The sequence below is a fragment of the Medicago sativa genome, chromosome 2 (assembly GCF_051527215.1).
Source record: "Medicago sativa cultivar Bolivia chromosome 2, Bolivia_mono, whole genome shotgun sequence".
NCBI classification, from domain to species: domain Eukaryota; kingdom Viridiplantae; phylum Streptophyta; class Magnoliopsida; order Fabales; family Fabaceae; genus Medicago; species Medicago sativa.
In genome coordinates, this window is record NC_140750.1 from 50,701,516 (window position 1) to 50,717,608 (window position 16,093).

Sequence of the window (16,093 nt, forward strand, 5' to 3'; positions counted from 1 at the left end):
TGAAAATGATGTTGACTACCAGCAACAAAAACACTTTGTATTAAAACCCTTTTTATAGTAAGAAAAATATAACATACTCTCTCTGGTCTAAATTATAAACTATTTTTTAAGTTTATTATTAATCTTTCGATTATTTCAAAACAAATATATCAATTTTTGTGATCAATCTTTCCTTTATATTTGAAATTAGAGGTGTGTTAAAACTACTAAATAGACCATCTCACTTCTAAAGTGGATTAGCTTGAACATTTACTTCCAAGGTGTGATAGTTCAAATTATATGCATACGAGAGATAGAGAAAGTATTGATACTCATGATGCTTACCTTCATCAATTTTTCTAAAAAAAAAAAAAAAAAAACAAACAAACTACTTAATTTTTTTTAGGTAAAACAAACTACTTACTAACAATCACTAAATAACTTTTATTTATTTTGAGAAGAAAGAAAATTCATTAACCAAACGTAACACCTAAATCGAAAAGAATTTTATTAGAATAAACAATCAAATTAGTCTTTAAATTATCAATCTCTCGTCAATTTAATCTTTAAACTATGTAATTATATTAAGTAACCTTTGAAGTATACAAAACTCGTCAGTTTAGACACTGATAGTAAGATGTTGTGGACTAAATTGATGAACTAAAATATCATTTTAAGAGCTAAATTGTCGGTTTTATTCGGTTTAAAACTATTTATTATATTATATTGTTATACTTTATAGACTAAATTTAAGTGATAGATATAGTCCAATTTGTCAAATAATGGGTCACTCAATTACCCTCCCTAGCGATGCTTCCCAATAACGACAAGAAAAACTTGTAATAGATCGAGATAGCCAAAATCGAATTCTAAACAAAGTGTTATGATGATTTTGATCTAATTATTATGTGAACTCTATAGTTTCCCAAAATCCCATGGCTTCATCTGAAGTCGCATCAACTTGGATGCCTTTGCAATGAAGTTTCCCAAGTCATCTCTGATAATGATACCAATTGGATCCCTCATTTTCCATCTTTAACTTTTATATTTCTATTACATCCATCACTTTCTATTTATAACAAATGACTGTTTTTTAAAAGAATTAAAGAACTCTTTGTTTCATTTTTTTTAAGATAATATTTGATGTAACTTTATGTTCATAAATAAAATTCATTAGATGTCTCATACGTTATAGTTTAACTGACAAAAATATCGAAATTGTTAGACGGAACGTACCGAGGTTCGAATCCCGATACCTCCACTTTGTGTGTGTGAATTTACGATATCTACAAAAAAAAATCATTAGATAACAATAGCTTGCTCTCGTGTACATTATTGCATGTTAATTTCCCAGCCGGCTACATTTTGATTCTTCAATCACGTGACACTACTTTAAATTCAATGCGATTTTAAAGATGCACAATTTATTCTACGGTGACAAAATTAATTATGTAAAGTTAGTTTATTAGGATTAAATGTGAGTTGAATATACAACTATCTATATTTGAGTACATTCTAGAATGAAAATACATGAGAGAAATTGAAAAATTCTCTCAATTATTGGGAAATGTTAACTTGTGCCCTCAAGGCACAAGTTAATGAGTCAAATGTAGAAACTTTTTATTGGAATTCGTGTATTGCATTTAATTTGTTGACTTTTAATTAGTTGAATGCACAAATATTAATGGAATATTTCTATTTTAGGATTGCTTAACATGTGCCCTTAGGGCACAAGTTAACATGACACTTTCTTATTTGTTGCATCTCAACAATCAAACATAAAAGAAAAACTGAAAGGTAAAATTATAAAGGAATTAGAGATGTAAGTCATGAATTAAATCATTAGACTATTAAATCAATCAGAGATATTTTTTTTGTGGTGGCTGAAGTTTCAACCATGGACCTTGCATATATTATGCATTGTTCATATCAATTGAGTTAAACTCACGAGGACAATCAATCAGAGATATAATGTAATTTATTAATTCAATACCAAAAAATAGGTATTTTTTTACATAATACCTTAATGATGAGGGGGTAATTTACCCCTATAAAAAATCCATTTTTTTAATCTTTTTTCTTAAACTAAAATACTATTTTCATCTCTAGAACATCAAACTTCTTCGTATGTTTTATTCAACATGTGATCTTCATCTCCTTCGTTCCATAATCGAATCCTACTTATTATTAAGGGTAAACTATCCTCAATTCATTAGGGGATAATGTAGGTTTCACCATTTTAGTTTTTCCTTACAATCAATTAGCATTTTCATGTCAATAACATCAAATTTTTCATCTCTTTCGTTCAACATGTAATCTTCATCTTCTTCATTTTAGAATCGAATCATACTTGTAATCGGGGATAGATTACCCCTATTCATGAATGTCACACCTAAAAAAAATACACTTGCAGATATTGTAAGATCATTTTACTTTGCATGCCACATGGTAAAAGTGTATGAACATAGTTAAAAAAAACAAAGTAAAAACTAAAAAAGCTATCATGTTAATCCACTATTACAACAACCTTTGCTAGAAATAGTAACCACAAGGGTCATAAATATTTCCATGGAGTTTGGGAATCACTTCAATTCAATCCTGTTTCACTTTGAGTTCCATCACCCTCAAAACCCATTCCCACTACTTCCAAGTACACACTGGTAAAGTCATTCACTGTTTCTCTTTCTCTTTCTTTTTCTCTTTCATTATTATTTAGGAAACTTTTTTATACTTTTCTTTTTTCCAAAATGGCTTTCACATTCATTATCTTCATTGTGTTTTTGCCTCCATTCAGTTCTCTGCTTCAACTGACACACTCTTCCCTTTGAGAACATATCACTAAACTTTTCTTCATTCTTATCACGTGCCCTTCTGACATTTTTTTTTATTTTCAACTTCTCTCTCTCAATCATCAATCTTTTTTGGTTCAAAGTTTCATTTCTTATCTTTTCTTTTTCTTGTGTGACACTTGTACACTGTATGTATAGTTCTTTCTCTCTTATGAGGTTTATGCAAAGTTGAGATTTTGGTACTATTTTGAGGTACTATTCTTGCAAAAATTGAAGTGGGGTCTTTGATCTTTGTGATGGAGTCTTGGAGTTTTGATCCTCAAGATAAAGGGTATGTTTCAAATGACACACTTGGTAGTAGAACCAAAGGTTCAATCTTAGGTTGGGATTTGAAAACCCCATCTAGTTTTTTACCTCAACAAAACATAGAAAATGACAACAATAATCAAGGTTTTGAGGAATTGGGTTTTCATGGTATGTTGGGAAAACAATTGTCTAATGTTGTTGATGATGATGATGATGATGTTGTTGTTGGTAACAAAATTGTCACTAGTAGTTCTTTTGTTATGGCTACACCAAATGCATTTTCAGAAAGAGAACAACAACACTTCAATTCCAAGCATTCAAACTCAATAGGTGACACTAATAGTTCTAATTCACTCATTGATTTGAAGCTTGGTAGATTTGGTGATCATAGAGATGGAATTGGTACACCATTTTCAAAGGGGACCACGATTTTGTCGTCGTCTGGATCGTCGACACCATCGAAGAGGGTGAGGTCTTCGGCAGTCCATTCTCAGATTGCTTACTGCCAAGTATATGGATGTAATAAGGATTTGAGTGGTTGTAAAGATTATCACAAGAGGCATAAAGTTTGTGAAGTTCATTCAAAGACTTCTAAAGTAATAGTGAATGGAATTGAACAAAGGTTTTGTCAACAATGTAGTAGGTTGGTCAATTTTTACAAGCTAATGTTTTGTTTCACATCTTTTGGTTTTTTGCAAAGTTGATGTTATGCTCTAAATATAGATAAAAAAACACAAAATTAGTTATGGAAATTGCACAATATTTTTACTCTGTTACCTTCTCAAACATATGTTGCAAAAAATTTAAGTTGCTGGTTAATTCTAGAAATGAAATAGAAAATTTTCTAAAATCAAATAATCCTAAATCTTGACATATAACCTCCTCAATTGTTTGTCATGTAGATTTTATTCTTACCAAATCTGCATTATTTGTGGGGAAATGGTTGGTTTACTAACTTTTTAATAGTCCAAATTGATCAATATATGGTCTTGGATAAGCTTCTTGAACTTAATAGATTCAGTCGTTTTCGGGTACTACTTCCTTTTCTAAAATGGAAAAAACAACCATTTTATGAATATTCCTATTTTTCTGTTGATTATAGTATTTTTGCTCTCTAATTTTTTTGACTTTTACTTTACTAAGCTTGGATTTTAGTCACTTAAGAGCGGAAAACAAGACATGTCTGTTGATGAGAAAAACAATTCTTAATATTCATCAACAGTTGAATGATTACTGTTTCCTCTAAAGTAAAATTTTAGCCAAATTTTACTTTATCTGCTTGAGGTTTTCTAAAGTGAACAAGCTTGAAACTAAAAGCTATACTTTTATGATATATATATTGCTTCTGTAATGTTTAGCTTACTATCCAGGTTTCATTTGCTGGCTGAATTTGATGATGGTAAGCGTAGCTGTCGTAAACGTCTTGCAGGCCATAATGAGCGTCGTAGAAAGCCACAAGTTGGTATTCATTCTGGAAGAGCTGGGAGGTTGCTTCAGTCATATGGGGGTAATATTCTATGGAAAATAATTTAATCTTTTGTTCCTTCTCAATTTTCCACCCTTCCTAACTACTTTTTAGTGGATTTCTTGCATTTACAAGTTCACGCATCCATGCAATTAATTAGCCCATTGGTGGCCGTTGGATCAAGATCAGATGTTGCAGAAAGCAAGCAAATTTTGATTTTTTTAAAAACACTTAAATATCGAGCTTGAAATCTGGGCAGTCTGATCTTGATCTAACGACCACTTATATACTGATTGCGGAATGCGTGGGATTTGTGACGGCATGCATATATTTGCTGAAGTTGAAAATTAGAGTATATTGGATCACAATAATTTTAAAATTCTTCATGGATAATGATATCATCCGGTTTTGATGGGTATGTAGAAGCATGCCATAGTAAAATTTGTTCCCAATTTTCACTCTGTACTTAATTTCTAAATTTTGATATTGATTATGGTATTCTGTTGTACATTTGCTTTACAATTTTCTGCAAAGATGCAATGCCTATCATCAAGCCAAAGGATTCCATGATATGTAATTCAGTTTCATCTATTAAATTGTGTTCTTGAAGTGATTTTCATAAAAAAAAAAATAAGCACGTGTTCTTACCCTGATGAAGGGAAAAAAGATGTGATACTTTTGAATTCTGATTGATTCTATGGATATAGATCTACAGCATGGTGATTATGTGCCATTTGTTACAAATTTTCTCTTTTGTTTCCGAATTATTCTCCCACTTTTGTTGGTTTTGCACCATCCTTTATCATTTGTCATCTTTGGTGTAAAGCTAGCTTTAATTTGGATTCTTTAGTCACATGGTGGATATGAACCATTAGTGACTTGTTCAACAATTACAATGGAATCATATCTGAAACAAAAAGATTCATTTTATGGTTTAGTGACTATCATAATCGGTAATCTTAGAATGCCAAATTTTCGTCAATGGGAACCATTTGGACGAACAGCTAATTAAGCACTTCTAGCATAAGCTCTTATGACATAAGTACGTATGTATAAGCTATTTCTAAAAGAAAAGATAAAAAAAGTCAATTTCTTTTCGTATAAGCTATAAGTTGATTTTAGAAATTATACTAGAGAGTTTAAGGAAAAAATTGAAAACATATTGATTTGTCATAAGTTGTTTCCATAAGCTATTCCAAGCAGTCTCACAAGTTCTAATGTTAGTAGATAAGCTCAAATAATCCAATGCAAACAGGCTGTAAAGCTATCTCTGCTTACGAACGATAATTATCCATTTACTTTCCTGATTATTAATATTATAAAGCCTTTCAAAATGACTTTTTTTTTACCATTTTTTATTTAATATTCAAAACCATATTGGTAAAGGTTTTCATAATATATATTTTCTGTTGTTGTAATCCATGTTTGTCTCTGAGTAATTAACAAGATTGTGTGGTACTTACAGATAGCAGATTCCAAGGAACCATGCTAACATCAGCATCTTTTATATGCCAAGAGATACTCCCCGGCGAGGTCTTATCTTCTGAGAAATGTGGAAATAGTAACTGGTGCAGACCTATAAAAGCCGAAGGCGGAACCGGTTTTAGGCCTCTTTCTTCTATTCCAATTATAAATGCACATCCTCGTTCAAGAACCCTGTTTCCTTCGTACAACAATAAACAATTTCCTTTTCTTCAAGAAAATGGTGCTACATCTGCTACTGGAAGCATCTTCTGTGAAAACAATGGTCAATATCCTCCTATCCAAGGAGGCTCGAATTCCGGATCACAATCATTATTCCAAGATACCTCCTTAGGAAGTGAAGACTTCAATGTTTTTGAAACAGAATCAGCTGTTCAAGGATTATCGGGAGTATCAGACGGTGGTTGTGCTCTCTCTCTTCTGTCATCTCAATCCCAAAACTCTTCAAGCCAATCGACAGGAATTCCCATGCCTGGTCATTTAGTTATTCCGAGCAGCCACAGCCATTATAGCATGAGTCATGTTTCTGAAAGTGGCGTCTCAGATAGGTTTCCGTCTGAGTTAAATCATACAGATGGAAGTCATCTTAGTCCTATATTGATATCAAACAGTAATGAAATCGCCCATTTTCAAATGGTAGATGGGGTTTTCCAGGGGTCGGATTTTGTCAACGTGAAAGACCGTCTTTCCTGTGAAGATGGCACGACCATTGACTTGCTTCAACTGTCGTCACAACTTCAGCGTGTTGAGCATCAGAGGCTAGCCTTGCAGGTGAAGCGAGAAAATGATTCTTCCTGCTCTCTACAGATTACGTAAAATGCTTTCAACAGGTACATTTTCTGTTTCATCATAATATTTAATCACCAAATTTTCTCTACGTCGGCTACTTTAGCGCTTCAACTGTACCATGTCGTACTACTGTGTATTTTTCTCTAGCTTAGATAATGTTTTCAATTTTAATTTTAAAATATAAAAATATCACATTTGATTTCACCATGTTTCATGTTTTCAAATTATTCATATTGCATTCACTGCTTTCTATATAAATCTTCGAAGAATAAATCTTTGAAGTCGGAAGACGAAATATTTGATAGAGATATATGTGATCGAAATGAAAATTTATTTATGTGGTTTCTATTTGCATCTAGCTCATATTCAACATTGCTTTCCATTAAATCACTCACAACATTTCTAAGATTTCATTTTCCATTTTTGCAGAAAAGAACTTCTGCCTGTGCAGCTTGTTGTGACTGGAAATATTCGTATCAGGATAAGAACTTAGTGTCAGGAAAGAACTTAATATCTGGCAACTCATAAGATGCTAACTAGTTTGAGTAGTTTTACTTGTGCTGAATCGGCTCGTGAAGCTGACCAATGGCGGCTGGGACGCAATAGTCCCTCTCTATCTACATATATCCAACAGCTAGAATGTAATGTAATAATAAATAAAAGCTTGATATGTATCAATGTGTGACATTCAGGTTTTTGTCATAAACACTTCAATAAGGACAATAGTTAGTGACAAGTGATGTCCAATTTAGTGAATGTAATCTAATAATGTTCAAATTTTGATGATTTTGATGAATGTTGATTCTGGACTATTACATTTTTCTATCTTGTATGTTCACTCAAATAATAGAACATGATTTTTCACTTATTGTAAAGAACAGTGAATTCCAGTATTTAAAGACCTGAAGCTTCTTCTGCATAATCAGACCAATTCTAATTTTTTGAGTGTAGAAGTTGCCTTACAATTTGATCTCAATCTAGCTTTAACTCAGAATTACGACAGTTCAGAATTGTCGCTATTGTTTGAGTGGAGAATATTGTTGGTATTTCATGAAATGTAATTGCAAATATTACTCTTCCAACTTATATTGGTCTAAATGTGAGGAAAATTGGTCTAGTGGTAAAAATACATGTAATTGATCTATAGGTTCTGATCTATAGGTTCTAAGTTCGAACTCCGCTAGTGCTGATTTTCTTGAAGAGAGGTTAATGTTAATCTCTTTGTAAGAACTCGTTTTTTTTTACAAAAACAAAGTTAACTATCATCATTAATCAACCAATGTTCAATACAAGAAGGATAAGAATAAAAAATACGGTGACTAGCCCAAGAACAGGCCACCCTAGCTAAAGTATGAGCAACCATGTTCGCTTGTCTCTTAACAAACTCCACCTCAAAGTTGGAATGTAAAGATAACTGATAAATATTACTAGAAACAATGACATAGAATTCTGAATCACCATGGCCCGAAGACGATAGAGCTTGTACTAAAGTAGCTGAGTCAGACTCAAAGACAACCCAGTCCCATCTGTTCACATCAGCAAAGTAAAGTGAATGGCATCAAGTAAGGCTATTGCCTCCCCTTCCAAAACTGTCATATTTGCTCGCCGCCATTTTGTTTGAGCCCGAATAAATTGCCCACGGGAGTCTCTAACACAACACGCAAGAGATATAAGATGGTTACGATCAAGGAACGTGGCATCCACATTACACTTCAACCACGTTTCTCTTGGTTTCACCCAAACTAAGTTGTTACCTTGCACTCTATTCTGCCCGTGTTGCACAACCGGTGGTGAGGGCTATTTATGAATCTCTTGTCATTGCTGCCAAGCATCTAGTGTTGTCCTTCCGATGCTTGTTGATGTATGATGAGCGTCATTTCAAATGACATCATTTCGTGCAGCCCACTTTGTAAGTACTCTTTAAAACTAGAATTTCTTTATGATGAATTAGGCACCATTTTCTCACCCTTAATTTTTTGCATCAAGACAAGAAGTGAGAGAATTTGATTTTTTTTTCCTCAAGCTAGAACTTAATTCAAATATTGTAATAAATAAAATTATACAATATTTTATGTTCCTGATTTTACTTGTAATAGTTAGATCAAATATGAATCTTAAATACATAACATGGTATTTTTACAAGATTTTGCATGTTAAATAGGAATGAAATTCTTTAAATGAATGTTGGTTCAATTAGTAAAAACGTGGGTTCAACCTCCTCTGTTAGTGCGAGAACTTCTTTGGTGGATGATATGTAAGTACATTTCTAAGCGTTCTTTGAACCTTGAGACCTATCTTGACCCTAATGAGCTTCTAGGATCTAACTCGCTTAAAAAAATTATTATAAAAAAAAAACAAGAATGTAAGCAATATATAATAGTCGTATAAATAAGTATAATGCAGTCATCACTTCTCAATCCCATATTATGTGTAGAGCCGTCAAAATGAGTTAGCTCATATGGACTGGTCCGGCAACCCGAATAAAACATGATGATTGATTTCTACACTCTAAACAATGCTAAGAAATACCAGTAATTGACAATTTTAACCCCGTATTCCATCAGAAGTTAAGTGCCGCTGGTTAAAAACCATCAGCAGTTAATTGCCAATGAGATTATATTCTTATTTTCCTGGTGTTTCCTAGCACTATTTGATGTGGGAACAACAATCTTCATAAAACATAGTACTTGGGCCTTAAAATTCCAGCCCAAATTTTTCAAGGCTTTTTAGTCCAACCCTAAATAGTCTGGACTATTACTTTTCCCACCCTATGGCACTCTCACGCACCCTGTAAAATTTTCAAAAATGTCCTTTGCAGTTTGGATTTCATAGTCCGAACTGTGTTCGGATTTCATAATCCAAACTATGCTTATGTATAACCAGCAATCATAATCTCTCCCATTTCAGCAATTTTGAATTTTGCTTTTAAAAACAACCAAAAAACAAAGTAAAAAAATGATAAAAGCCTGTCAAATAAAATCATTAAAACACAAGGATGAGAGTTAGGAAAATTAATATTGTCCTTTAAATGACTATCCATGTTACAAACATGTTCAGAATTGGTGCTGATGAACTACATTAGCATCATGAAAAAAAGGGGTCTAAACGATGAAATTTTGAATTTTGAGGGGCGGAGTCCCATAAGAAGTCCATTCTAAGGGAGTCTTGATCCAAAAACACAAGGATGAGAGTTAGGAAGATTGGTATTGTCCTTAAAATGATTATCCATGTTACAAACATGTTCAGAATTGGTGCTGGTTCGAACTGTATGAGCACCATGAAAAAAAGGGTGTTTAGGGGGTGTTCGGATTCTATAATCCGAAAAAATCAAATAGCGCGCCATATTTTATGAGGTTTTCGGATTATAAAATCCGAATTGGTGAAAAACTCTTTTTTTTCACCCTAGAATGGGAAAAACTCAAATTCGGATTAAACACAAGGTGGGGTAAATGGTTAGCCAATTAAAACACTTGAAAGCGGAATGTATGGTTCAGGATGATTTCACGTGATTTTTTTTGCTCAATATTTCATTTTCCTTGTTTAATTAAGAGGTGGTTCTTTTTTTTTTTCCAAATAGTCTAATGGTTAGAGTTTATACATTTTAAATGTGAAGAAGTGGTCCCGACCCCTGCATATATTATACATTGTCCCTACCAACTAAGCTAAGCTCGTGGGAACATAAAGAGGTGATTCTAATAATTTTTATAAAATCATGTCTTTATTTTTATTTTATTTTTTAGGAAAAAATCATGTCTTTATTTAAAAATTTATTAAAACACAATAAAAGTTACTCTCACGATCTTGAATAAACGTAAAAGTCAAAATGAACCTGATCTATATTTGGACCAAATAAATTTTAAAATTTACTGTTATATAAAAGAGTCTTGTTAACGAGTGTCCTCGGAGCACTCTTTAAACATTCTAAATTAAATAATTACTTTTTAAAAAAGTCAAATATTTCGATTTTCAATGCATTGATTACTCTTAGAGTGTCCCAAGAACACTAGTTAACATTTCCCTATTTAAAATTGGAGGGAGTAGCTGTTTTAGCATTTGATATTTTGAAAAATAAATTTAAATTGACGTCAATTGATTTTGTCCCTTTCTTTTATGGTTAGTTATTGAAATTAAATTGTGTCAAAAAGAGAAGTTATTGAAATTAAAATTGAAATTAAATTGTGTCAAAAAGAGAAGTTATTGAAATTAAAGAAAGACTTAAAGTCAAACACATCTTGTCATCTTGAGTCATGCTTTTAAAATTTGGTCTATATTTGAACCAAATAAATTTTAAAATTTACCACGTTTGTGTGCTTGTTTCTATTTTATCAAATTTATTTCTAGAAATAACATTTTTTATAATTTAAAGATCTGATTTTATTTCAAGGTATTTAGAAAAAATATGTTTGGTTAATATTATAATGTTCCTAGGAACCTTACAAATAGGGATTATGATAAATAGTTACATATGGGTTTATTCTCATCGTCATGAGAGCATTATTCCCACTTTTTTTTTTCGGAATTTTTTTCTATTCCCATGAACATTTTATACCCGGGAATAAAATCTAGTAAACTTGTAATAAACATAGACATTCATATTTCTATCATTTTATTCTCAGGAATCTAAGAATATAACTTGAAACAAACGCACATTTCAAATTATAAGTTGTTTTAGAAAAAAATTGTCTCAAATTACAAGTCGTTTTATAATACCGATAAAACTTTAATACTATATTTTTTCTATTATACTCTTAACTATTTGTTAGTCTATTTTCTTTCAATTTTTTAATTTATCGTTTTCACACTATTAATGAAGGATAATTTTTAAAATAACTCACAATTTCTCTTTTTCATACAAATTTAGTTACTACTTCCAACCTCAAATACAATTAAAGATTTTTTTTTTCTTTTCAGATTCATTAAATAATATATATATATATATATATATATATATATATTAATGATCTACTCCCTCCGATCACTATTACAAGGAAAATTCTATTTTTTAGTTTATTTGAATAAATGATGTATGTGATCTATATTAATGACTGCATACATAGTTTATTCGATGAATCTAAAATATAGTTGTTTGTTTATAATAGTGATCGGAAAAAGTATATTATAAACCAAATACACGAATTAATCAATGAACTAAAAAAAAGTGCTTGCTTATATAATTTGTGTGCAATGGACAAATCAACTTATAAATATATAATTTGTGTGCAATGGACAAAGCAACTTATAAATTAGGAAGAAGGGATTATTAATTAAAACTTGTGGGAATAATTATTTCATGGTTAAATATCTCGCAGTAATAAGTTAGTCCTATAAGTTTTTTTTTTTTTTTTTTTTTGCAACAAGTTGGACCTTTACTTCACATAATATCTTCACTATTACCTTATTTTCATCAAACTTAGTTTTCTTAGTTTTTTTTTTTGACATCGAAAGATCAAACTTAGTTAAAAAGTGCTTATGTGAACATTTAATGCTAAGTTGGTGAGTTCAAATTCATTGCTCTCCAAACTAGGATTAATAGGTGTATTATTCAGTGTCGGTTTGCAACAAAATCGATCAATTACTAGATTTAAATGTTGTTCAATGAAACATTTGTTTGTTAAATTAGGTTTGAATTAAGAAACAAGAAGGACAAAATGTGTGTAAGTAATCATGTTTGTTGTCATAAACACTTTTTAAATCTTCTAACTTAATGATTAATGATAACGTAAACACTTTTTTAATGATGTTGGGTGAAGACGGGTAACAATGTAAATATTTTATGATTTAAAATACCAATTTATTAAAAAAATTAAAAGGACTAATTTGTTAAAAAAAAACATAAAAGACTAATTTATTACATACTCCCTCCGTCTCACATTAATTGTCTCTTTAGCATTTTTTCTTTTTCTCAAAATAATTGTCACTTTTACAATACCAATGCATCATTTTTTTTCCATTATTATACCCTTATTTAATGAATTTCATTCAACTTAACTACTACTAACTACAATTAATAAGGGTATTTTAATAAATGATATTAATTTTACCATTGAAATTAACACAATTAATCATTTCCTTAATAATCGTGCACAAACCTTAAACGACTACTCCCTCTGCCCCATATTAGATGGCCTAGCTGACCTAGTTGACTCCGACACACGTACCAATGCATATGTTTTATCTTTGATATCTTCAATTCTCTACTAAAAAAAAAATTATGAGAATTTAATATTTTGAAAATATTCATCGAGACGAATCCAACAACATCTTACATGATATTATTTATCTTTGTGAATCACTACCAAAAAAAATTTATCTTTGTGAATTAGTAGAAAAATATGGTCAAAGTATGTTAAGTTTATAATGTATATTGTCAAATATGTCATCTATTGAAGGACGAAGGGAGTATAATTGAGAGACGGAGGGAGTACAATTAACTTAAAAAATCAAGAAAGATAATCCTCTTTTTTATATCATTTCATCTTTTGCAAAAGAAAGTTTCAAGAGCATCCACAATGAAGACATCTATTTTTGAGTTCTTAAATATGTCTCACGTGTACACATCACTTATTTATTAATTTTTAATAGTAGTACCTAATAAGAACTCAATCACTCCAACCCAGCATCTCACAATTTTTTTTAAATGGGACCCACTAATCAACTATCAATAACATTATATCATTACATTTCAATTTTTTAATATTAAAAGAGTGATGGTTCCGCTTAAAAGTGGGGGTCTTAAGTGACCCCATGTCTTACAAGACCCTGAAAAAGATTTTCCCCAATAGAAATACCTAATAGATACCAAGTCTTAAATGGTTAAGACCCTCCTATTCGAGATGGTCTAACAGACTTCAATTCCCTTTTCCCTAAAAAAAAAAAATAGGGAAATGTTAACTTGTGCCCTTAAGGCACAAGTTTAGAAGCCAAAAGTAGAAACTTATTTTTGAAAATTGTGCATTCAATGTCTTGAAAGGTGAAAAACTTATTTTTTTAATACAACACTTATTTTTTAATTCTTTTTTTAGATCCTCAACTTATGCCCTTAGGGCACAAGTTAACATGACCAAAAAAATAATAACCGACTTCAATTCCTTTTGTCAGGTTATGAAATTGAAGAAAGATCAAAAGTCAAACACATCTTTTCATGTTGAGTCATTTTCTAAGGAACATACAATAAATGTTATTTAAGTCTCATGACTTATACACCCTTCGTCTCACAATTATTGTCTCTTTCTAACATTTTTTTCTCACAATAATTGTCATAACAATACAACATTTATTATTTTCTTCCACTATTACATCCTTATTTATTAAATTTTATCGAACTAAATTACTCCATTAACTATAATTAATAAGGGTATTTTAGCAAATGCTACTAATTTTATCATTAAAATCGACACAATTAATCATTTCCTTAATAATCGTGCGCAAACCTTAAACGATTAATAATGTGAAACGGAGGGAGTATACACTTAAGAATTTGAAAGGTGTTTGTAAAAAGGAAAATTCTATGGTGAAGTCATAAGAATGATTTTTTTGGTGAAGTTAACACTATAACATCAAAAATGTAATGAGTAACACCCCACTGTTTGTACAATGACATCAAAAGTTCAGTCCTCATAGTATCATCAATTCATCAGATTAACAAGACTACACTTAATCTAATTTTATCCTACCTTATTATAAGCGTAGCACCCCACAAAGTGTAACACTTAAGACTATCACATAATATCATCAACTCTGTTAAAGATTCCAATGATAAAATAGTACTTATAAGCCCAAGATGTTGCAGGCATTACTAGATGAATTATTATTGATCATTAATCAGTAATCAACAATTTAAAAATGAATCAAACATTAAAATCAGAATTAACTTTTTCAAAAAAGTCAGTTTCCTGACTGCACCGTAGAAGCTCCCTTGTAAAAAAGGACAGATAAATTTTTTACAAAATCGATCACTTACTAGATTTATAAACATTTTCAATTCTTAGATAAAATTGAATTTATTCATAAAAAAATAAAATAAAAATTAATCAGTTTCTTTACTCCCGCTCCATCTCCAAGCCCTATATATAGAGTAGTCTTTTCCTTAGATTTTCACATCTTTTATTGACAAACATCTATTTGATTTTGGTATTAATTTATTTCTAAAATATGGTTTCAAAGGAAAAACTACTCATTCTTGGCTTCTTTGTCATAGTTGTTCTGATATCCTCTGAGGTGACAGCTAGGGACTTGGCTAAGGATTCCTCAGTCTCTATACAACGTAAGTTTATGTCTTTCTTTCAATTCCTATATGTAAATATATTATTCTAAACACAGTTGCAAGGGACATCATGCATACTCACTTGGTCTCAGTTAGAATTTCTTGACAATAACACATGCTCATATAAATGCTCACTTGGCTTGCATGGAGATTTTCTTCTTATATTGTCAATTGTCTATCTTATTTTAATTGACTAGATTTATTAATTTTTTTTCATTCATTCATTATCCGAGTATTTTAATTAGTTCCTAATTTTTTTTGTTTGCAGTCGATGTATTTGAAGAAAACAATGATGCAAGTGGTGTCAAATATAACAAAAATATAAGCACAAGAAACAATAGTGTTCATCCCGATTGGTTCATCATTCCTTGGATTCCCAAGATTCCATGGATTATTCCTTGGATTCCCAAGATTCCTTGGATTCCTTGGTTGCCTATGCCTGGAGGGGGAACGCCGCCTGGTGGTGGTTACGGGGGACCCGGAGAACCTAGTGCTCCCGGTGGTGGTTACGGGGGACCTGGAGAACCCAGTGCTCCCGGTGGTGGTTATGGGGAACCACCCAAAGAACCTAGTGCTCCAGGTGGTGGTTACGGGGGACCTGGAGAACCTAGCGGATCTATCAACCCGGGACAACCTGGAGATCCTGGGGAGCCTGTCGAACCAGGACCAGTCGGGCCTGGCGAACCACCCGGAAAACCTGGTGGTCTTAGCAAGCATGGTGGTAGTATGACAGCTAGGATGCCTAGGGTTGAAACAGATAAGACCCCTGGAGGTGGTTCTGGGGTGGCTGGAGGGGGTTCTCCTAATGGTGGTATTGAGGGACCTAGTCAAAAAGATTATCATGGAGGCCACATATAAAATTGTGTTATTAGTATTATTAATAATACTTAGTTGTATCTCTCAAAAACCAATACTTAATTGTACACAAGTGTTGGTATTGTAACGCCTTAGTGAGATCGTAATGCTAGAGTTTTTATTTCAACTTTAAGAATAATATTGCAATTAAGCATATTGATACTA

General features: G+C 31.6%; 2 protein-coding genes across 2 annotated transcripts; both read left to right on the forward strand.

Annotated features, from left to right (window-relative positions):
- The first annotated feature begins 2,568 nt into the window (after nucleotides 1-2,568).
- Nucleotides 2,569-7,685, forward strand: LOC146948625 (uncharacterized). Its single transcript, XM_085744829.1, has 4 exons — nucleotides 2,569-3,717; nucleotides 4,445-4,581; nucleotides 6,005-6,851; nucleotides 7,240-7,685. The coding sequence occupies exons 1-3, from the start codon at nucleotides 3,065-3,067 to the stop codon at nucleotides 6,835-6,837; spliced, it is 1,623 nt and encodes a 540-aa protein (XP_085600955.1). The 5' UTR covers nucleotides 2,569-3,064; the 3' UTR covers nucleotides 6,838-6,851; nucleotides 7,240-7,685.
- Nucleotides 7,686-14,906: 7,221 nt separating this feature from the next.
- Nucleotides 14,907-16,093, forward strand: LOC146948626 (uncharacterized). Its single transcript, XM_085744830.1, has 2 exons — nucleotides 14,907-15,073; nucleotides 15,342-16,093. Exons 1-2 carry the CDS (start codon nucleotides 14,962-14,964, stop codon nucleotides 15,929-15,931), a joined length of 702 nt encoding a protein of 233 aa, XP_085600956.1. The 5' UTR covers nucleotides 14,907-14,961; the 3' UTR covers nucleotides 15,932-16,093.

Coding starts and splice junctions, on each gene's coding strand:
- LOC146948626 (XM_085744830.1), top strand. CDS start 14,962: ATGGTTTCAAAGGAAAAACTACTCATTCTTGGCTTCTTTGTCATAGTT. Junction 15,074..15,341: donor TTCCTCAGTCTCTATACAAC/GTAAGTTTATGT, acceptor TTTTGTTTGCAG/TCGATGTATTTGAAGAAAAC.
- LOC146948625 (XM_085744829.1), top strand. CDS start 3,065: ATGGAGTCTTGGAGTTTTGATCCTCAAGATAAAGGGTATGTTTCAAAT. Junction 3,718..4,444: donor TTTTGTCAACAATGTAGTAG/GTTGGTCAATTT, acceptor CTTACTATCCAG/GTTTCATTTGCTGGCTGAAT. Junction 4,582..6,004: donor GTTGCTTCAGTCATATGGGG/GTAATATTCTAT, acceptor TGGTACTTACAG/ATAGCAGATTCCAAGGAACC.